At 41.0% G+C, this 23,386-nt stretch overlaps 2 protein-coding genes across 3 annotated transcripts in view; one reads left to right on the top strand and one right to left on the bottom strand.

Moving 5' to 3' along the window:
• The window catches only part of LOC119713715 (uncharacterized), a 153,248-nt gene that overhangs the window by 9,462 nt on the left and 120,400 nt on the right, over positions 1-23,386 (bottom strand). The window contains exons 36-39 of the mRNA XM_072027742.1: positions 6,510-6,633; positions 6,140-6,366; positions 5,582-5,697; positions 3,730-3,858 (exon numbers count right to left, since the gene is read on the bottom strand). The gene's annotated coding sequence lies outside the window, so the exon portion shown is untranslated. The remainder of the gene's footprint in view (positions 1-3,729; positions 3,859-5,581; positions 5,698-6,139; positions 6,367-6,509; positions 6,634-23,386) is intronic.
• Positions 1-23,386, top strand: part of SIK2 (salt inducible kinase 2) — a 48,396-nt gene that overhangs the window by 7,555 nt on the left and 17,455 nt on the right. For both annotated transcript variants that reach the window (XM_027444227.3, XM_027444226.3), the window contains exons 2-5: positions 611-727; positions 1,548-1,611; positions 11,256-11,417; positions 21,837-21,961. In XM_027444227.3, the coding sequence (XP_027300028.3) occupies positions 611-727; positions 1,548-1,611; positions 11,256-11,417; positions 21,837-21,961 (468 nt within the window). The remainder of the gene's footprint in view (positions 1-610; positions 728-1,547; positions 1,612-11,255; positions 11,418-21,836; positions 21,962-23,386) is intronic.

Here is a 23,386-nt window from a genome sequence, read left to right as displayed (position 1 = left end):
TTCAGCATTAATAATGTGATATTCAGGGTGAATAAACACTATTTTATATTTAATACTTAGTATTGTAATCCTTTGTGTGATTTTTAGCAGCTATATTTTTGCTCCTTCTTGGTGTAAAAAAAAACCATTTAGTTTCTTACTCTTTCCTGTTTAAAATGTTTGGTCTCCTAACCAGCTGTCACTCTCTGCAATTCACTTTGCAGATATTGACTGAAAATAGTCAGTAGGACCCTGATCTGTTCCTGAACTAATTGAGACGGGGTTTGACTGACAGATGTATCCGTAGAGGTTTTTCCCTGAATGGATGAATTGCAGTTGTCCCTTTATAATAGCATATTAATTGAAATTAAAACAAGCATATAACAGTTGAAAATACCCGGATCTGCTATGTTTTGATTCTTTGTGTTGAGCCATCAGTTTTTCTTTTCAAATACCACTTTTGTATCTGTGGAATTCAAATGGACTACCTTGGCCCCAGAAATGGATATCATTAGGCTTCCTATCAAGTTTTTTGTTTTTTAAAACACTTCTGTGTGTCCTCAGTTGTTCCCACCTGCTGCTGATAAATTTGGGGGAGAGTTTTAATCTCACTTTTGCTATTTGGCTGCAGGTGGCAATAAAAATCATTGACAAATCTCAGCTGGATGCTGTGAATCTGGAGAAGATCTACCGAGAGGTGCAAATAATGAAGATGCTCGATCATCCACACATTATAAAGCTCTACCAGGTATGGTTAGCAGTGTCTTTTCCTTTCTTGTCCTCTGTGCTCCTGTTTCAAGAGTTTGCACTGTTGTCTTCTTGTAGATTAGCAGTCCAAGACAAGCTCAGCTATTCTGGAATTGATTTGCATTGGATGGGTGTTTAACATTTTTGAAAGCACATCGGTTGTGGTCTTGTTCATTCTACTGTAGCAACTAGGCTGCCCTTGTTAGATACTGAAAAGTATCTGAAATCTGCATGAAATACACAGAAAGCTGTAAATGTGATGTTAGTGAAAGAGCTGAGTTTGAGATACTTGGTGATGAAACTTTGATGTGTGTAATTAGAAAAGGTACGATGTAAGCTAGAGCAAGGTGGGAATATTCAACGTGATGTCTACAACGAGCACGAGCTAGAAGGATCGCTGCGGAGGACGTCATGGTTTTCTTTGGTTGAGCCTTGCCTGAGAGAGCAAGCTGAGGAGTACTTGTAGCTTTTCTTATCTTTGGATAAGATATGAGGATGTGTCAGTCCAGACTCTGCAAATGTGTTTGTGGTGTAAATGCACGTACCAAGCAAGAGGTACCCAAAGACTTTATCTTGAAGTGCATTTACTAGAAGACAGATAACTAGTTGTTCCGTAGGTTTGTTTCTGCTGTGTGAACACTCCCCTTGAAATTGCTGAGGTAACTTGCAGAAACAAATTGAAAAATTGTGGTAATTGGATGTCCAAGACAGACTTTCACCTCTTTACCAAGAGAATACTATGAAAATAAGTAGTCCTGTGGCTGTGTTTGCTTTTTTGCTCTTCCTACAACTTACTTAACGGACAATTTCTCCATCAACAGGTGATGGAGACCAAAAGCATGCTGTACCTCGTGACAGAATTTGCCAAAAATGGAGAAATTTTTGGTAAGCAAGAGAATGTTTCAAATGTTAAGTTCAGTGCTTTAACTTCAGCAATTTGAAAACTGTATTTATTTTGCCCAAGAACTCATTTTTATTTTAGCGTGTAATTTTCTTTTCTCTGTCTAGAAAAACACGTGATAACTGGCACTGCTGCTCTTTTTAGTTCTAAAAACTTTAGGAAAAAACATTACAGTTTGAGTTTCCAACATAAATTTTTGCTGTAAGGGGAATTAGCTGCTGTACAGTTGGAATTAATATGTACAGTTGGAATTAATATGCTCTTGATCTGGAACGTATATTGTTGTGTCTCACCTTCAAAATGTGAGTTGAAAAATGACAAAAGAGATGATGAAATATGAATTTGCATGGGGAGAGATTGAGTTAAAATGGTTATTAGTCAGGTTTTGTTGGGCACCTACTGAGTAGAGTGACCTGTCTTTTGTGGTGCTAGATAGAAGTGTTAAAGTACTATTTAATAGCAAGAAGTATGTTTCCAGGAGTGATGCAAAGGTAAAGTGACTGGGGTAGTAAGTTACTACAGTGAGACAGTGGGTTTTGACCTGAGAGTTTGTTGGAACTGGAAAAAAACTCATGGATTTTTATTTCACAATGCAACATAGCATGTGCACAGTACAGTTGACTCACTTTTTCCTGTCTTTCTTAACACTGAGTTAATTTTTCATCCAAGATGGAAACAAGATGGATATTTGTCATGTGAGCCTATTTAGGCTTAGCATAATTTAACAAAACGTAGCAATATGCAAATAGATTTATCATATCAGTGCAGTGGGAGACTAACGACCGTGTATGATCATCTATTGATGATCAAACTCCATTGTGCCATTACCAGCTGAGGGTTTAACAAAGCCATGAAGGGATTATACTCAGAGAGAGAGGAGCTGGAGGCTGGTGACCCTTGGGCTTGTGTGAACAAGGTGGTGAGACCTGTCTGTAGAAATAGTGCTTCCAGGTACGTCTTCTTGCTTGGACAATGTAATATGAGCACAACTCATCCTGAAAATGTTGGTCCCGTTCTGTTAGAGCTTGTTTGGCCACGTTATTTGTTAGCAATATTTGAGTGTAGGTCTAGGAAAGCTGGAAGATGGAAAGAGCACTGTTAAGATGCATGCTGCTCATGAACTGTTACGTGTTGTTTGTAGAGCAAACCTACAGGAATCTAAAGAGATTCCTGGAGGAACTGAGATGTCTGAGGCAGTACTAATGTTCTTGTTGATTTGGAAAAATTGTGCAGTTACTGTTACGGAAAGGCAATCATGCTGATGTGTGATTCAGACTTCATGTAGCATCTTCCCGTAACTTGAGAGGTGGAGATAATATGCAATGAAAACAGGATAAGAGATTGAAATACTGGTGTGTTGTTTGCCTTACAAATACCGCCAGGGCCCCCTGGAGGGCCCTAGTGATTGGAGAGCAGAAGAGGTGGAGCGTGACTGATTTTCATTTTTTGCACTGGGGGACGGGGGTGGATTTCATGGAAACAAATCAAATGTTCAAAGTCCCTTCTTTGTTTTCTGGGTTATCTCTTTTTTTTTTTTTTTTTTCCACCTTTAGGTCCTTATCTTTGGACTGTTTGTAATAAGCAGGATATCACGTCCGCGGCAATTTCAACATAACTTGGAAGTAGAGAAAATCTGGGGTAGTATTTATGAAAAATAAATATTTAAATAAATATAAACAGAAGTAGAAAGGAGACTCAAGCTGCACCATGTTTTCCTTTTTCCCATCTTGATCATTCATTGGGTGTGCTGAATTTGTCACTTCCAGACTAATGGGGTATGAAATAGTCTCACTTTTCCACCATTAGTTTTCAAACAGCGCAGACAGTGGGATGGTCCTCTGCAGTTCTGTACCCAAGTGTCTTTGAAGTTTTTAACATTTTGCTGTGTGTCTTTGTGGTCTGGAAGTTTTTACTTTTCCTCTCCTAAAGCAAGATGATTAGAAACCTGTGGAACCTGCTGTTACTTCAGTTAATCGGCCTCCTGGCATCATTTAACTATTGTGCTCAGGTTTGTTCTTTGACTGACCTGTGACTGCACTGGAGGGGGGTTTAAAACAACAACAACAAAATCTCTAGGTTTGTGGCAAGATTTAAGTTTCTACCTGAAAAGCCGATCCCTCTGTTACCCGCTGGGAGTGAGAGGCCTCTCGGGGGTCTGGTTTGGAGCAAGGCCTTACAGAGCTTCGACTCTCCCTCCACAGGAGCCTCTCCTTTTCTGACTGCAGAAGGAGCTGAGAGAGAGAGAGTAGACCCAGTAAGTTGAAGTTGGCCTTTGTGGTCACTCCTGAGAAACTCAATGATTTAGAAATCTTTTGAGAGTATAAAGTTGTCCCTTCCGACCTTCCCCTTTCAGGAGGTGCTGTAAAGAGCACAGCGTGCTCTTCAGGATGGGTCTCGGTAGACTGACTGGCGAATGTTCCCTTAATGCCTTGTCACACTTTCAGGATCACTGTGAGTAGCCTGGTGCTAACCTCACTGAGGCTTTTCAGTTCTGCTAACCCATCAGTTCATAGTGCTGACTGGTGGTTCCTGGACAGGATTACTTTTATCCCCTACGCCGATATTCTTTGCTGTCTTCATAGCTACAGTAACGTTTTCTGCACTCAGCAGTTGTGAATTTTACCTTTTGCCAGCTAATATTGTTGCAGTAAATATTGTTTTTAGTCTAGGCACTTCAAATGTGGTTACATTTTTCTTTTCTTTTTTTTTTTTTTAAAAAAAGAACAAGTCCTTAGACTTAATAAAATACTTGAAAAAAGGTTTCAGTTGTGCCTATTCTACTTCACAGATCTACAAAGTTTTAAACTCGCTGTTTCTGCTGATTTTTTTTTGAAGTATCTTTACAGCCACCACCTTGTAACCTTCAACATCACTTACCTGAAGCCTCTTAAACAGCTGAGACACAGATTAACTGTTAGCTAAACTAATTACAGTCAACCTATTCTGAAGGGCTAATTCTCTAGTTTTTCATTAGTGACCATTGGGTTTCTTTATATTACAAAAATCCAGACTGTGGAGGGTGAAGCTGACTATTAAGCCTAAAAATAACCCAACTGTTCAGCAAGGGGAAAATGAATATCCAAGGCTTCGGATAGTTTTTTTTCCTACTACTGTGAAAGTAGTTCACCCCCTCTTGCCTGCTGTCTGGCATGCTCACTACCAGGTGTATTTTTAAAGCAGTAAACATGACCAAAAGAGTTCAAGACTAACAGCTTGTGTGACTTTTGTCTGGTTGACCTTTTAACTATTTAAAGGAATTGCTACTTTTGGCTGACATTTAAGAAAAATTCATTTGATCTTGTCCTTCAATTTTCTGAGGGTGACTGTACCTATGTATGTACTCTTTTTTTTTCTACTACATCCTGGAAATGTGAAGGAGAAAGAGACTAAAGCATAGGTAAGAGGCATTTCAATTACCAGCTATGGTCCTTGGAAGAACAGCTTAACTATATTTGCCTACTCACTTCTGTTATCTTTCATCTCACAGCTGACTTTCCTAATGTGTTTAGGTGTTCCTTACAACCTTCAGCCTGTTTTGCAACCGGGCAGTAGATACTGAGGACCTTGCAGCCTTTTAGAGAAGCTGCAGGGAACAGTGGGCTAGTGCCAGGCTGTACTCTTGTGCCCATAGTACAGAGAGACAGAGAGATAATGATTCCCCTTGTAACTAGTACTTTGCAATATTGCAGTATCCTTGCTCAGTAGATAAAGACAACAGCGTCTTCCAACTACTCTAGACTCTTTCAGCATAAATATTAATCCTTAGGGAGGCATTTGATACTATAAACCTCTGTACTTACATTTTCAGCTTCTCAGAATCTTGGTCCCGTTTCAGTGAACAATAACCTTGCAGTCTCTCCAGAAACACTTCTCCATAAAGGAGACATTCAGGCATGTCTTTCGTTTGTTAGAGTATTAATAATTATGTCTGTATCTGTAAGATCCTAGTCTTACCTAGCGGTTTGTCCTGGACAATTTCATTTGTTTTTGGGCACAGTTGGAAAGCTGGACTGGAATAGGCTTGAGCAGCTCTCAGTTTTGTCCTAGCCTTGGCGCAGGATCATCTGTCTCTAGAAAGAGGGATATTGTAACCTTGTTAGACAAGAATATACAGGATCTGTTTTTTTTAGTTTAATAATTATTCTTCCTCGTGGATCATCTGGATTTCCTTACCTGAAGTTCTAACCCATTATTATCACTCATGTTAATAGGCATTCATAAGACTGGAAATACAGTGTGTCCCCCTAATATGCAAATGGTCATTCTTTACTAAGCTTGAACTGTGTGAGTGATGCCTTGCCCGTCTTACGCTGAACCCAAATCACCAAATAGTTGAGGCTGGAAGGGATGTGTAGGGAATGTCTAGTCCAGCCCTGTGGCTCAGAGCAGGGTCAACCAGAGCAGGTTGCACAGGATCACGGGTGAATACTCTGCAGCCTCTGTGGCCAACCTGTTCTAGCATTTGACAACATGTACAGAGGGAAGAAAAAAAAAATGTTTAAATGGGATTACCTTGTTTCAGTCTGTTCCCCTTGTCCTTTCACTGGTTATTGGTAATAAAAGTGACTTTTTTTCCTCCTGTCAAGTATTTATACACAGCTATACAATTCCTTTCTGAACGTGGTCTTCAGGCTGAATGCCCTCCACTCTCTCAGCCTCCCATCGTGTGATGGGCACTCCAGTCCTTTAACCATCCTCATTGTGCTTCACTGTGCTCTCTCCAGCCTGTCCCTGTCTCCCTAGCAGAGAGAACATAGCAAAAAACATACGCAGTTGTTCAACTAGCTGAAGGACAGTAATTTGAGTGAAAAGCACTGGCCAGTGCTTGACAACGTCTCTGAGTCATGTTTTGAAGTGGATGCCATCTTCATGTTTCACTTACCCAGTAAACAGATGTACTCTGTGGTACTGAAAAGGTCGGACAGGAAGCTGCTTTTGAGCAAAAGTCCTGCTTCTGCCTGCTGTGGATCCAGCTGAATCTAAGATGACTTCTGGTTTCTATCTCACTACAGAAAAATGGACGAAAAAAACAAACAACTTAAAGCTTGTAGATGAAGGGTATGAAGTGAGGATGAGATTCACCAAACTATGTTTATAAAGGCATATAAAGGCTTTGTCATTTCTGTAGTTGCAAATGACAAGGGGGTGCTTTGCTCTTCACCTAAGTTACTCCTGGGTGCTAGCTCCAGAACTACACGTGAGTGTGCAACCAGCGTCCAGCCTCGAGCTGTGATGGCAGGATGTCTCTAGCAAATTTCAGCTGCCTTTAAGTCCTTGCTGAAATCCAGGAGCTGGCACCATGCCTGTGTCCCAGCCTGTCCTATTTGAAACTAGTTAATGTACAAACAGTATCCTTGCGTGCACCAGCTTCACCTGTTAGGAGAGATCATGGCATATTCTACTTCACCAGGAGATAAAGTAGCGTATTTCGGAATAAATTACCCATTCCATGCAGGCTGCTAGACTTGGTGGAAAGTGCAAGGCCAAGACTACTGCTAAAGGCGGTTTGGAAGCTCTAAATGAGCCCTGACAGGCTAAAGCTGTGAAAGCAAATGACAGTTTAGGTCCATTAACGTATTTGCTGCATTGCTAACAAAGGATGGATTAACAGCTTACAGGGCTGGCTTGCATTCAGTGTGATTTAGTTTGTGTCTTTGATATCTGACTTCACCTTGCCATCATGTGATTTGTCAGTCACTCTGTGACTGAGTGATATTTTGCTTGCAAATATTATGATCTCCCCTTGCTGCCAGGCTTTTGTTTGTTCTCGTGCTTTGCCAAGTTAAACCAGCTGAAAAGGCATTAAGACCCAAGCAGGTTAGAAGCTCTGAGGAGAGTTTTTAGATCTGCAGCTTTTGTAGATCAGATCGAACAAAGTGCTTAAAAATGTTTGTGAGGGTTGCTGAAACAGTTGTACTGCAGCTGAGGTCTCTCTTGTTGCACTCCAACTGAGATCCCCCAAGAAAACATCTTTGAAACAAGCCTGCTTTACTGAGCGTATTAACAGGATGATGTATTAATGATTGCAATGGTTGTTTAAACCATATGAGTGACGATGTATTTCAGAACTATCAATTCTTCAATTATCAATGCTCCACGCAGTAGCAGCATTGCCTCGTTGCCCAAGTAGCAGCAAAGAACTTGTCATGTACAAGAGCACAAGGTCAGCGAGGTTGTTGGTCTTACACGATCCAATGACAATATTTTTTTCATGGTTTTATTAATTTCTGCAAGAATTCTCATGGTTTGTGCCCCCTTCCTCTGAACAGCATATTTCTTCCTTTGACTTTTCTTCTAGTAACAACAAAGCTGACGTTCACCTTCTGTGAAGTTTTACTGGAAATGTATTTTCTGGTTTTAGTGTGCTTGATACGAGCTGTGTATCACAGAGAAAGCAGAACAGCTTAAATGAAAACATCACGAGCACCTATAACGCCCATAAACAATATGATGTTAGTTTAAAAAAACAAGCAAACAAACCACACAACCTAACAAAACCAGGTATTCTGTGTTACCTTGCTGCTTTGGCATCGTGTTGGGCACGATGATCCTTTTTGGGTCATTGAGGTTACGTAACTAGCTTGGAAGAGCTGATTAATCATTTACTTAGGGATTTTGTCACAGATCCTTGTAAGTAAACAGAGGTAGACCGAAAACCTCCGTTCCGTTGTGTTCTTTTTCCTGCTTGCAGAAGCAGCTGTTTTAACCTGCTAACTGAATTCAGACTGAAATGGTTGTGCCAGCTGGTCTCTAAATGATGAGTCTTGTTCATGGGACCTTTGCGTAAATGATAATTAGAAGGGACTGGTGGCAGCTCAAACAGTTATTTTAAGACTTATTTCATAAATTTCCTAGTTTTGCGTCATTGAATTTGAACGTATTAAGCAGTGGGTTTTTTTTTGTTGCTGTTTGTTTGTTTTTTCCTCACGTATTCCTTAGCTTTGAAAGAGCATTTCAAGACAGGACTCTGTGCTGATGGAAGGCAGTCAGAGACCAGGGACTTGAGCTGTAGTCTTCCACATTTTCAGGGTACTGCCTTCATCCTGCGTGTACCTGCAGGCTGGTGAAATCTTCCAATGATTTGGCTGGTAATGCCAGTAGGGAAGGACAGTGTTTCGTGCCTCCACTAGCTGTATTCAAGTGGAATTTGTTAGCTGGTGTTCTGTGATGCAGTGAGATACGATCTTCAAGTCATCACTGCATTGCTATGTTTTATTCTGTATCTCCTAGATATTGCAATCAATTTTTTTTAATGTTAAATTATTAGCTCTAGTTTCACTGCTGATACATTTTTTCATGTTGCTCAGATGCCATTAGTGTATTCTTAAACTAATGATAAGCTGGTTTTAAATTGTTACTGTAAATAAAAAAAAAAATACAAAAAAGTTTTGTTTGCCTAATCTGAAAGGCTTTGGCTTTGCCAAAACAAATCAAACAGCTCAGCGCTCTGATGTAGAGCTGAAATGGCACAGGAGAACTGCTGACAGCACAGTGAAATTGCTGAAACAAAAGATACACAGTTGTGTTTTTTTTAAATCCCCAATTTAAAATTGTTAGGTAGTTGAGTGTTGCTCAGTGGCACTCCGTTGCACGTCCCGTTGCAGTGTGCACAACAGCCCAGCTTCCCCGTGGTTTTTTTCCATGGTGTGCCATACAGCATCGGGGTATTCACGGGGTCACGTAAGCATTTGTGGCAGAACTGAGGAATCCAGAGCTGATGAGGAAACCTTCTCCTGATGGCACCGCCATGACACAGTTCCTACACATCTTCGTACTGCTGTTCCTCTGCATTTTTTCTAGTTCGTACTGAAAGTTGATGTCTTTGCGGTATGCTAAGGCCAGTTGTCTTGCACAAACATGAATCCAAAGTAGTTCTGCTAAATTTGGCTGATTTTCCATAGCTTTACAGGTAACTGAAAGCACAACTCTGGTTGTCTCACGTTCCTGTTGGTCCTTTGCCCGCTTATTTGCCAAATATCAGTAAAGCACCTTCTTTAGTGTTTTGGAAGGTTAGTATTCATACAGTAACTCCTAAGGCTGTACTTCATCACCTCACTGTGAGTACAGAGTAAGCTTACCTGCCATGGAAATGAAACGTGGGACTGCAAGTTAATGTAACAACATTATAATGTTATTAGGAACCAAAGTACCAACTTATTTTAGGAACATTAGATTATATAAATTTAATTTTGTCTTTTCTGATTTATCCAAGCAGAAATCAACAGTCCATAGGCAAGCTTTTCCAAAAGCTTATTGGGTCATTGATCATCATATGTGTGACTTAAGTGCATTATATTGTAGATCATGGGTAGCTGCTATTGCCCTGTCCAGCTGGTCTGTTCCCAACTGCATTTCTTTTCCTCCTAGAGAAGGGGAGAGGGATGAAAATCCATGCACAGGTTATGTTACGTGACTGGACATTCTACATGATTAGCACATTCAGAACACCTCTGTATGTGATGTCTGATAACATCACATTACGTACACGAGTAAATAGTCCTCACAATTAAAAGCTGAGCTTGTATCAACTTGTACGAGGGGAGGTGTGTTTGTGTGATGCAGGAGGCCATGGCATAGCCTCACATCCCTCTGTCATCTCACCGAAAGAAAGGGGCACCGATTGTGCATCTTGTAAACAAAATCTGCTTTTTTTAATCTTGGAAAAAAATAACCAAACTCTTATAATTCATCCCATAAGCTCATTTCTTGCTCTCTGTTTTGCTGTTTAATTTCAGTGCTAGTTGTGCTGCAGCAATTGGCTGGAGATTGGTTAGTGTTAGGTCAGAGGTTGGACTCGATGATCCTGAGGTCTCTTCCAAGCTAGACAATTCTGTGAGATACACCCAGCCTTTGCCCGTCATCCCTGCCCAGCACACCTATGTGCATTTTCTGCACCTTGGCCATTAACCACGTTCTTTGTGGGATGTAGGAGGCAATTCTGAACCCATCCTAATGGCTGGTTCTTTGCTTTTTCTGCGTTGTAAGAGCAAGAAAAGAACTGGCTGTAGAAGCTGTTTCTGTCAAGACTCGCACAGCTGCTGCTTCGCTTGTTTTTGTTCTTGGGGATAAATGACGTCGTCAGCTTCAGAGCTATCATTTGTTTCAGGGCTAACATTAGTTTTACAACATAATCAAATATGAAAACAAAATGTTCTTTCTGCTTGTGATGCAACGAAGACAAGAGAGAGGTCAGGATGGGTACCTTATGGTTATTTGTTTTAATTTCCGAAGGAAAAATGCTTTTAGCCACCACATAGCGTGCTGAGGCTGGGCAGGAAGGTGTGTGGCGTGAAGCTGCTGGGAATTGATGAGAAGCTGAAAAGCACCTGGTGATGGGGAAGCAAGATATTCCAAGTATTCCTCATTCCACAGGAGTTATGTGAAAATATTTATCAGAATAGTCAGCCATAAAAGAAGGAATAAAAGGTTGAGTTTCACAGTTCTACTAGGCAGCAGCTTTTTTGTCCCTACTCTTTAGGAGAGGAGAATGCAAGAATAATGTGTTGGAAGCTGGGATCGGCTGAAATTTTGAGTAGTTGATGCATTTGAGTATATTTGACAGAAATCACTTAATTTCCAGGGTTACTGCTTGCTGTCTAATCTGTTTAAACCGACTTTATTTTAACAGATTACCTCGCCAGCCACGGCCGTCTGAGTGAGTCTGAGGCCAGGCGCAAATTCTGGCAGATCCTCTCGGCAGTGGAGTATTGCCATGGCCGAAAGATTGTGCACCGTGACCTGAAGGCTGAAAATCTTCTGCTCGACAACAACATGAACATCAAAATAGCAGGTACCCAGAATGCAGATGCTATTCAGTCACACCTGATTTTTGTGAAGGTTGTTCCAGCAGTTCCCTTGCTGCTGCCCAAGAAATCCTGCTGTGCTTAAGGCAGAGAAAATCAGAGTGGTAATGCATACAATATCTTTGCACGATGGATATCACAGTGCACATAGCTCAAAGAAATCCTAGATTAGCTCTATTATACTTTCAGGAAAAAGGAAATAATTTTTAGAGTTATGGTTGTTTTTTTGTGGGTGTCATAACATGCCTATAATGCTGCCAGATGTTCAGGTTAAAACAGAGTTAATCAAATAACTTCTTTCAACGTTAGAAAAACTCAAAATGGAAGCTTATTGATTTTTTTCTTTTTGCATGCATGATTTCATTTTAATTATAAATTTAGACACAGCAGATGTTGCTAGCAATGGAAATCATTTTGTCGGTTGTCAACTCATTACAATTCCACGAATCCTTCCATACTGACTTTAGCCTGGAGACACTTGAAACGGCAAGGCTAGATAACATCTTGATTTGGAGGACTGTTGAACTTCAATCATCAATAATACAGGAGCAGGAAAGGAAGACTAACTGCTGGAAGAAGCTGGTTTGTATTGGTGTAAGCTTGTGAGTTATGAGAAGGAAGTGTGAATAGACTTTCAATTGGCTGAGAAGGATGAAGTGATGAAACATTTCTGAGTTATAGATCATGGCTGGATTATTTTACCCTTGAATTTCCTCTCTGGCATTTCTGAAATGGATGAACTGAAAATGTATCTAGGTCTCTAATGCCTTCTGTAAGGGTAAGGCTTCAGAAAAGTGTTAAATGTACCAGCAGATCTCTAAAACATGTGCTCCTTTTTATCTATGGAGTATGAAGACAGCATCCCGAAAGATTTTGAAGGAAATTTAGCATCTGTTTAATTGGTTAGCATCTGTCACGAAGATTCACCCCTTTCTCAGTGATACTATAGAAGATGTTGGGAAGACTAAGCATTCACTCTATTTCTGGGGATTAACTTCCTCCTTAGGAAAAATCTTTTAAATTCTTTCTAGTCACCTTTATCAGAATGGGAAATCAACACAGTCTTTTACAATGAGCACTTCACCTTTGAGATCAAAACTATTGCTCGAGCAAAAAATTTTATCTTTCTCTTAACCTGTAGCCATTGCTCACAAAACGGGTTATCGTTGGATATAATATGGGATGTTTCTGATGGACTAAGAAGGATTTCTTACCAGTGTATGTATCAGTGGGGCAGCCTTCCCAGATCCTGGATGTGTTTGTTGCTTTTGTATTGACCTTTACTTTTGTCTGTACATTGGAAACATTCCGTTCTCCATTCCTGTACCCCCACCTTCCCACCTCTAGCATATTTTTCTAATGGCTGAAGAGTTTACAGAAAGGTTAAGTAAGGGAAAGGTTACGGAAAATTGTGATGTGCGTTGGAGAGCTGTGATTTGAATAGATGATTAGGCTAATTTTTGTTAGTCAAATCTGAACGTCAGGCGTTTTGTTTTGGCAGAAGGAATGGTGCATAAAACAGATTCTCTGAAGCTAAAAAGGGAAGCCTAGTAATCTGCTCTTTGATGACAAGTGCTCTGTATTTCATGGCTCTTTAGCATGTCAGAGTGGGAATTCTACAGAAGGTTCATGAAAGCAGTAAAAATGGTTTTGTTGTTTAATGCTTCATATAAATAGCGGAGGTTTTGCAGCAGCCTCTATTTGATTCTATCGTAAGCTATTTAAGGCTAACTTTTAATTTTCTCTATACTCTATTGTTGGGTTTCATATTACTGTTGGAATGTAATGATATTAAAAGTTACTATTATGAATCAATATATATGAAGCAAAGGGATTTTACAACTGTTGTAGCAGGAAGGTGCAGTTCTGGTATGAGTTTGAGTTCTGACTTAGGGCTTTTGATGCCTGAAGAAAACAAAAGAAACAGTGTAGGATAGAGATGATGTCTGCACTTGATGCCAAAGTGGCCCAAGTATAAGTCACGGAGCGGGGCCCTCATCAGTGGTCTCTCTTCGTTAGCACTGTAGGCAAGCACATTCCCTGCCTCCATGAACGCTGCATTGCGAGCATAACACAGGCTCCCAAAAATACTTCCTCAAAGGCATCTCAGGAGACCTGTTACCCAGGGAAAGGCTAGAGACGTTGACTGCTCTGTCACAGGGAATTTCGACGTACAGGTTCTCCAGAGACTCGGTAATAACCGAAAGCACTGATAAATGGTCGTTACCAGATTCCATCAGCTGCTGCTGTCTCTTCTCTCCTCTTGGCTGCTCTTGTGCTCTACCTCTGTATTGCAGAAAGCTAATTACAGATGGTCTGTATGTAAATGATTACATTAACTAGTGGTGATTCACATGGTCTGTTTCTTTGGCGTAGCTTTGTCGAGCTTTATCAGATTGATAGCACTTCCCGTGTCCAGCTGCAGTGATAAAGTAACTGGAGAAAAGTTAAGCTTGCCAGAAACCGTGTCGTGATTTGTCCCAAACCAGTTATTTTATTTTTCTCTGCAAAGGAGATAGATGATAAACCATTCTGTGCAATTCATCTGAGATTTTGGAGTTAGCCAGCACTGCACAGATCCCCGAGAACAGTCTCTTCCAGTGGCTCATATTCTTCATGGTTCATTTATCAAATTGTGCAAGAACAAAGGGCAGCCAGGATCCCAACTCTGATAGCTAGAATTACTCTCTAATTAGAATTAATCTAGCAATTTAAAAACAGCACAGTAACTGATGAATTATTTTGATAGAAAGCTCTGCAGCATCGGTGTCTGCATTGGGCCCAGCACTGTGTGTGGGGCTGGACCTTGCTGAACACTCCAAGCAGCTACGAAATCCACATAGATACTCGTGGCCGTTCCAGGCTCCTCTTAACTTCCACAGGATCTCTTGATTTATTCTGGTGGCTTCTAAGTCTTTTACTGAAGCTTTTAATCTTTAAGAATACAACTTTTTCAGTTAAATACTGAAACATGCGTAAAGTTATCTCTGTATTTCAGCTAGTAGGAGAATCAGCTAAGACTCAAAAGTAAGCATTCCTAAAACTATAAGCTGATGAGACCGCCACCTTTTATGTTGAAACAAGTAAGCTGGATTGAGATGTAATGCTTTTGTGTTAATACTGCTCTAAAAGAAAGAGGATAGATCGAATTCCAAGGATCTTTCATTTCTACCCTAGTAACTGGGCAAGAAGCAGGGGATGCATTAAGGAATTGAGATGAGAGCTTTGATACTGTTATTTTCTAGGAGATATTAGGGAGTTGGGAGCAAAAGCCTCAAACTTAAATTTGAGGATATTTAATGTAAAAAATAGTCTTAATCGGATAAAATGGCCAGTGAGAAAATTACAGCTGAAGACTTCCAAACCAGGCATTCTCCATAAAATTTGTTTTTAGTACTGGCGAGGTAAAGCTCCTTCGTTCTTCTCAAAGTTATTGCCTGTGGGCAGCCAGTTTGTTCGTGTACCTTTTGCATTTTGCTGGTTTCTGAAGGGATCGCAGGGGCTGGATTTCAGTGGCTGATTGCTGATAAGCTGTGCTGCCATCAGATAAAACTTGTTCGTTTTCTATGCAGAGAGATGCCTCTGCAGCTGTGAGCAGAAAGTGCAGCTTAGAATTGAGGATGGAATAGTGAGGTTCTCTCCGTGTCCTTCCAGCCCCACAGAACAACCAAATTAAGATGCTTTCTAAATGTGTCTGCAGAAATCATTGCATCCTGGTGGTAAAGCTGCTGCGTGCGAAGCAGATCAGGTAGGAGACTGTTATTTTGAAGGAGGTTGTAGTGCTGGCTCGTCTTGCTGGTGGACAGTAAAATATGCATTGACGTCAGAACTGGCTGATCAGCATTCAGTTCATGAAGTGGGTCAGGTTTGTTTCTAACACACTCATACCTTTCCTTTATCAGTACCTCTCCTCCCGATTATCTCCTCTGCTCGCTCCTATTGCTGTTGTAACAAAAGATCCATGTGGCTCTGTGAAGCCAGGCTGATTGAATCCTTTTGGCAATTTAAGAAGAGTGGATTAATTAGAGCTCGGAGGCTAGAATCCCTTCTGAAGGGTTTTTAGAGGTACAAATTAAAGACCACCTCATATTGCTAGATGCACAGCAGAAGTTGCAGTGGCTCTGGCAGGGAGCTTCTGTTTCTCAAATTGCAAACTGGTCTGAAATCTTACTCTGTTTCCATTTTTAACGGGAAAACAGATTCCATCTGAATGATGTATGTGCAAAAAATTATACCTTCTAAATTCAAGATTATTCTAAAGAGGGTAATGAGATTGAGAAACAAAATGCCCCAAATGTTGAGAGGCAGTATTTGCAGATTGCACAAACACGGAGTTTATTCAGCTGAACACAATGCCATAAATGACTGTATTTTTTTAACGTGCAGATTCAGGCAAATGTTAAGAAGATAAAGATCACTCCATTATATAATCTCAGTCCTCTGGTAACAAGTCCAATTTCGGTCCTTTTAGATTTCCGTGGTTGGGATGTGTTTTGTGGAGGGCTGGCACATGTTCCTTTAAATGCCAGTAATGTTCTTAAAATTCGTTTCTCTGTTATGAGAAACCGTAACACCGTGCTTAGGTTAAAAATGGTTACCTTTGATCCAGAATGATAGCGGTAGATCAGCAATTGCAAAGCAGAAACAAAGTAGGGGGGAGAGAAAGAGAGGCTAATGATTGTTTTGTGCTTAATTGAATCCTGGCTACTCTTAACACTTCAAAAAGTGGGACAACCACTCCGACAGTGCAGTAATTAAACGCTGAGGAAGCCCAATGGATCGAGCATCCAGTATGCTATCTAGACCTTTAACTTCTTCTTTGAAATGGCTTTAATGGATCCTATTAATTCTTGAGGCCCTAAAAAAATTGGTTTAGCATAATTGGAAGAAACAAGTGTGGAAAGTACGATGGAAACACAAGGAGGTAACCGTAATAATTTATGTGCCCTAGCAAATAATGCTGATCTCCCTGCACAGGTAATTATTTTGTCTAACAATAGAATGTAATTGGATTTCTAAAGATAAGAGCAAATTGCTGAAATATGCATCACTGTGTTTTTAAGTTTTATGTCATGTGAAAAAGTACAGCACAAATTAATAGATACCTGGCTTTTACTGTACTTTTAATTGTTGATGCATGCTATTTCTTCAGCAAAAACTTCAAACTGAAGGATAGTAGTATTCTTCGCCCTTGAAAAAGGGGAAGAAATTGAAGTTACAGAGCTGCAGATCAAAGACAGTGTAAAGGAACCGTTTGCCAGGTTGTAAGACATACACTTCTAGGCAAGGTGCACAGACTGGTGAGGAAATTCCCTACTGGCTCAGATCCATCTGGCAGTGACCGGGACAGTACACAAAGCTGGCCACTTTTTGCAGCCTGCTGCCCTTGTACTCATTTCCCTGAACCCCAGCAGCCAGTATTGTTTTATTGGAGCCTGTATAGAACGCACCCTTGCCTTCTTCTAGTATCAATTTATAGACCTTTCATTCATGGATTTGGCTAATAAAACTTAATCATCTCTGCCATCACAAGACCATCAGATGGAAGCAGACTGCTGCTGTTGCACTAGTCAAGCGCTGTCTTTATGGCATTAAATTCTGTGATTTGTGGCTCAGGAAGGGAGCAGAAGGTCGCAGCCTTGCAAGGACAGTGCCAGTAAGTTGTAAGACATCCCTGCTCTTGAGCTACTTACGGTAAATGTAAAGAAAACTGTCATGTTACGAAATGAAGCACGTAAAGATAACAGCAAAAAGCAAAAATCCCAGTTATAACATAAACCTGCAGCTCCTCTAATACTGACCAGTCATACTTGAAGGCTTTGTTCTGTCTTTCGCTGTTTGGATTTGTTTATTTTTCTTCCTGAATTGGCTTCGACGTGTTCACATTTACCAGAAACCTAACGTTAAATCCAGTCTGGATAGGCAAAAAGTTTCCCTTTCTTAGGAGCTGAAATTTAATGTATTTCCAGGCAGGTCATGCTTCCCGTAGCTGTGTTTACAAATATACCTACACCTACTTGTGAAGCTGGTACAAAGACTGAGGAGGGTGGCACCTGAGTAGGAGCTGCAGTTCAGAGATAAAGATTGATATTTATCTGCAGTGCTTAGAGGATGTTGAAAACCTGACAAACTCGAGATAAGTGAAAGGAGAGATCAAATCTAATGACACCTGTACAGACGGCAAAACGCTTCTGAGAGAAGAAATTGCTTCATGTCTCCCAAGTATTGTCAAGGTTGCCAAGCCAATGATGTGTGAAGAAAAGTCTCCTCAAAGAGAATAAAAAAACTCACAACAACAGTCTGGCTGTGATAAGAAGAAGGCAGGTGACACACAATTGGGGGATTTTATCTGTTTTAGGAGATTCTGTTGTTGCTCCCTCTGTTACTGCGCTGTTCCGGATCTCCTGTGTGGTCTGACCTTCAGATGGCTTCTGGCATCGGAGCCTTCTCATGGATAGGCACTGGGGCTCTCTGATGATGACCAGGTCCTAAAAGTTCACTGCTGTGACGCTGGGTATCTGATTTTCAGGCTTTGAGCCAGTACAGTGACCTTGGACTGACTCTGGAGATTGTATTCTCTTGAGAGTTTCACCTGGAACAGGTCTTTGCAGTAGCATAAGATGGTCTCTTGTAAGAAATGTTAATTTTCTGGAACACTATTTTAGGTTAAGGTTAAGTGTAGGGTTAATTTTAATTTAACATTGGGTTACATGGGAGTTTAGAGCTTAAATATTTGTCTTTTAAATGTCCAGTCTGATTGTTAGCAGTGCAAAGATGGTTGAGGGATGGGAGTGTCCCACGTCATCACAAAAATGATGATCATTAGCAGTCAGCACGCAGATACACAAATCCTAAATCCCTAAGGAGCTGGTGTTACTGTGGATCTGATTGAATCAATTGATTCAGTTGATTGAATTGAATTGATCACTGTGGCCAGCAAGCTCAATGATTTGTATTTGAGCGAGCATTTGCTTTAGAGAAATCCTTCAAATTTTTATTTAGACTTTTAAAGCAATCAATCCACCCAATGCTGCTCTGCTGACCTAGGAGATGATACTAAGTCAAACAGGGTAAGATAAATCATTAAGTCTAACAGTTTCAAAGTTATGTATGCCCCAGAGTCCCTTTATCCAAGCAGTTTGCTTAGGTCTGAAGACTCTGCTCACCATCTTCCTTCCAGCAGATTCTCACGATTTGTTTCTTCCAAACTAAAGCTTTGGACTGCAGCTCCTTAGTTGTCCCTAGGACTGCTTGAGCAGGTCTGGTGTTGGATCAGACTTACTGTTCTAGTCTTGAATGGAGGTTGACAGGGCTATCTGATGATGTTCTGATCACCTGTTGCAGAACATTTTTGAAGATGCACTTACTGTGGAAGAACAACGCTGACAAGTGGTGTCGGTGAGGTTAGATGGCATTGCTGTATCGAGCTGTTCCTTCAGGATTACTACAAGTGAGCTTTAGAAAGAGGAGAAACACAAGGAGGACAGAAAGACATGAATTATGCATGTGTAGCTGTGGCTGATCTGCAGTTCCCAGCTGCTTACCTAAATCAAATGGATCACCAGCACAATGTGTGTAGAGAAGGCTGGTTTGTATTCCGGGTGCCCCCAGGAATATAACTGTTAAATGCAATAGTTACCTGTTACCTTATGGTGTGTGTTACCCGCTGTAGAGATTTCCATCCTGAGAGCTGGTTAGTTGCATAGTCTTGGCTCTCCATAATTCCTCTATTCTTCCTAATTAGTGCATTTCATTAGAGACAACTAAAAATATCCTACTTAGATTAGTGGTTCTTCGCAACACAATGGAGACTTGCAGTGCAATGCGGTAAGGAAGCAGAGGTGAGGAAGGCATTAAAGGGGAAGTCTTTGTCATAAGAATGAGCCTGTGGTACAAAAAGACTTGGGATCTCCTTCCAAGTCGTGTAGATGTCTTGCTGAAATCATTAGTGAACTCATAGTTAAAAGAATTAATGACAACAGCCAAAAGGCCTGTGAGGTCATGCTTTTTTTTATGGGACTTAGATAACTTTTGAACCTGTTGCTTGGCTGTAACCAAATTTGACAGAGGGTGAAAGTCTCAAAGGGCAAAAACATTCCTGCAGCTCGTGTGTAGGTGCTCTGGCAGTAGGCGATAAGTCTTGCCCATGGATGCAGTTGCAAAAGGAGCCTATACCGTGGTACATGCTAAGGAAAATTACTCTTAAAGGCAGTTTTGGTGTTCCTGAAGCTGCCTCTTCTGCCTGTGTTCACTTTTTGATGTACGCTGCAGGAGTTCTGTTCAATGAACTGCTGGAGCTCGTGTCCTTCTGTTAGGAAAAAGCAGCCAAATACCTTTGTGAAGTTAAACAGAAGGTACAATTCCCTTTCCACACTGCTCCTCCACAACAATAACAGGTTAGCTTTATCTAAGCCTAGAAAGTTTTTCTGTTTAATATCTCTGTGTTGCTTTGATTCCGAGGGCTGTCTCATGGTTTATAGCTCAGGACATAAAACAGGAGCCAGGCCCTTCCCTCTGCGTAACGCAGCCCGTGCAAACAGCAGTAAAAGAGGTTGGACCAGCAGCGCCTCTACGGTGTCTGGTAACCACAGCGGTTATCAGCGCTGCTATCTGCTGATCAGCATTGTAATAACATACCTCTGAGGTATTCGGGGGTTGATAGCACTAAATCAACAGCCTGATTGCTGTACATCAGCACTGCTGAATTTCACAGGATTCCTCGAGTCACACCAGCGTTACTCCACAGGAGCCTGGTGAGCTCCAAGGGTAAAAGCATTATCACTTCAGAAAAGAAACACAAAGCAACTTGTAACCAGCTGCATGCTTTGCTCCAGCCTGCAAAAAGTAGCAGGGAACAGCTAAAGCTCCCTCACCCAGGAGCAAACCAGCGCTGAACAGCAGCAGTGTCACTGTGCTCGGGGGTCTCTGCATGTCACACGCTGATGCTCCGCTCTGTAGTTCCCTTGGAGATGCAGCTGACTTGTCAGTGCATTGAAGCTAGTTTGCCTGAAAGTCTTAAATCCAAAAAGTGTTTGTCCTTGTTATCAGATCTGTTTCCTTTGTTTTAGTATTAACAGCGTTTGTTGTCACAGAGCGCACAGAGAGTGGGCCACAGCAGAAGTGGAACAGAGTGCTCAGCAGTGCTGCTGGGAGAGGTGCTGGCTTTGCTGAAATCCGTGAGAAAACTGCTAGGCTTGAGCAGAGCCAGGATTTTGGTTCATGGCGTGAACGGGTCTGCCCTAATGTAGTACTTCAGTGGCTTTTATTACAGAAGACTGATGAATAAGTGGAGCCATGTATGATAATTCTGAGTAGTGTTACTGAAGGAGCACGTTCAGGATGTTTATCTGCAAGGGATGTACAAGAGACCATTAGGAGACAGGAAGAATAAAGAATGCTGAAGCAAATGATGTGTGAACAAAGCAAAGGGAGCAAGAGGGATAGGATATAAGAACTGGAAGGTCTGGGCTGTGAAGATCTCTAAAACACAGATAAAGGTGAAGTGAATGGCAAGACAGCTACAGGTTGGCCACCAGGGCATGGTAATGCCTACCTGGAATCCTGCAGTTTGAGAACAATCAGCTTTAGATGAGCCAGTTTCCTCAATATCGTTGTTGTTGCTGTTTTGTTGTAGTAAAAAAAACAACATGTAGTGAAGCTGAAAAAATCGCATCAGACTTTTTTCTGAATTCACCTCTCTATTCAGTAGTGGCTGTCATTTCGCTTTTCACTATTGGATTATTACCCATTGTGACTAATACCGACGTCCCAAAGCCTGGTTCCATGTTAAGCCATAAAAAGCCATTTAAAAGAGTGGCTCAGTTGTAAAATGGCAAGTTTCACTTGGAGAATGAAGGGGCTGTAGACAATGCAAGGAGCAGAGCTTCCTCCCTAGCAGAAGGCTGCGTGTTTTCCCATGCCTGTTGCTTTTGGCAGAGTACCCTCCTCCCTTCTCCAGGATTGATGCTTTTGTTGTCAATATTTGTTGTTTGTTCAAGGCTAGAGAGCACCTAAAGAAAACTCAAGAAGTCTCAGATGCAGTGCTGAATCTCAGATATCTCTTGGCAAGTAAATAAGCTCATATGTATGCGATGTGATTGTCAGCTCGTTGAATTTTAGTGATAGCTGTTTCTAAACTGGGATTTAGCAAACTGGTAGAAGTTTACTCGAAGTTCCTACAGGTTGTGAAGTTTTGCAGAGTATTTTAATAATCATGCAGTTGTGAAAATAGCTGTATAGGGCATTCAGCATCCTAATAATGCTTTCAGTGAGCGTAATGATAAAAAGGTCTGTGACAGAGCCTTTTGTGAATGACGGTGAATTTCCAGGTCCAGCCTATGCATCTAATTATTAGGTTTGTTGCCCAACTGGAGATGGGAGTGACTTTCCCCTTAATTTCTTCACAGATTTTGGATTTGGAAATTTCTATAAGAGTGGCGAGCCTCTGACAACATGGTGTGGAAGCCCACCATACGCAGCCCCAGAAGTCTTTGAAGGACAGCAATATGAGGGACCCCAGCTGGATATTTGGGTATTGTTATTCTTTTTTTTTTAATATGGATTCAAGTCAACTTCAGGAAAGTTGGAACAAAGTTTTACCTTTGAGTTTTCTTAAGCTGCAGACAAGCTGTTCTTCTTTGGCTTCATTTCTTGACTGTCATAAAATGCTTCGTAACACTAAATGAAATTGAAGTTACCCATCCAAGTGGCTATTAAATGTACGTTGTAGGTCTACGTAAGCACAGCAGAGGAAAAACTGTACCTCCTCCAAAAGCTGTCTGGACTGAATGCATGCACTTTGCTATTTCAGTGCATTTAGTATCTTCTGTATTAAGTTTGAATTGAACCTGTAAGGCTGGTAAGTTCTTGACTCTGAGCAACTGAAACATGGTAGAGATGAGGAGTGTTTTCCTCAGCCAAAGTTGTGCCACAAACATTTGTAGTGCAGGCAGCTGCACGGTTTTGAATCTGTGTGCGTTCATGGGTTCTCTGTGGAAGAGGACAGAGAGAGCAACCACATTCCTGTGCAATGGAAAAGGGACTGAAAGGAACTGAAGTGGTTCTCTGTACCCTTTGTGTATTGTCAGAGTTTGCTTTGCATTCCTTTTTTTAAAAATTTATTTCAGTATTCTGGTACTTACAGTGACAGATTCGTATTCTGAAACAAGCAGAGACAGTGCAAGTTGGCAGTCTCTGATCTGGCATTAGGCTTGCAGTGATAACGTTATACATTTCACAACACACACGCTGACATTTTCGTCAGAGCCTGGTACGCAACAGGACTAAGTCACCTTTCAGCTGCTAACCTCATTTAAGTTATTCTAGTCAATAAATAAACACTGTGCTTTTATGGGCATGTGTGTGTATGCATCTGTCTATCGTATATCACACACACATATATGTAAAACGTGTAGTAACTGGCACATAAACCTCCAGCAGACCTCAGCTCCATTATTCTTCTAAGCAGCACAGGCACTGTTTGAATGGCAAAAGTGAACCTCCAAGCTTTGGTAAATATTTCTTTAAATGCATTACATCCTAAATCATGAACTGAATAAAAGTGCTACAAAATGAAGCACACGTGCATTTATAGGTGAGATAAAACCCATTATCTTCTTCACTTATCTTCTGAGATAAGGACTCTGTATTTCTTTTGCGACATCCAGTTGCAGAATAGGTCTGCTGCAAGTGCTAAGCTGGCAGGAAGAATGCAGCAATCCCCAGTTCAAATTTTGTCAGGGCAAGGAAGGAAATGACTTTTTAAAATACATATTTGATTTTAAAATCTCTGTGTACTTAAAAGGTTTTAAGGTGAATATTAAATACTTGCTTTTTTTCCCTGGAGGAATCCAGTGCTGTGACTCTCTGTGCCAGCTGATGGCATGAGGGTTTGGTGTGGTTATTTCATCTGCTGTGGTTATTTCGTCTAGTGTGGCGCTGTATTTCTTTTGGCCTA

This window comes from Anas platyrhynchos, chromosome 25, assembly GCF_047663525.1.
Source record: "Anas platyrhynchos isolate ZD024472 breed Pekin duck chromosome 25, IASCAAS_PekinDuck_T2T, whole genome shotgun sequence".
Lineage (NCBI taxonomy): Eukaryota > Metazoa > Chordata > Aves > Anseriformes > Anatidae > Anas > Anas platyrhynchos.
Note: the sequence above shows the minus strand (reverse complement) of the source record. Positions and strands in the feature narration are given on the sequence as shown.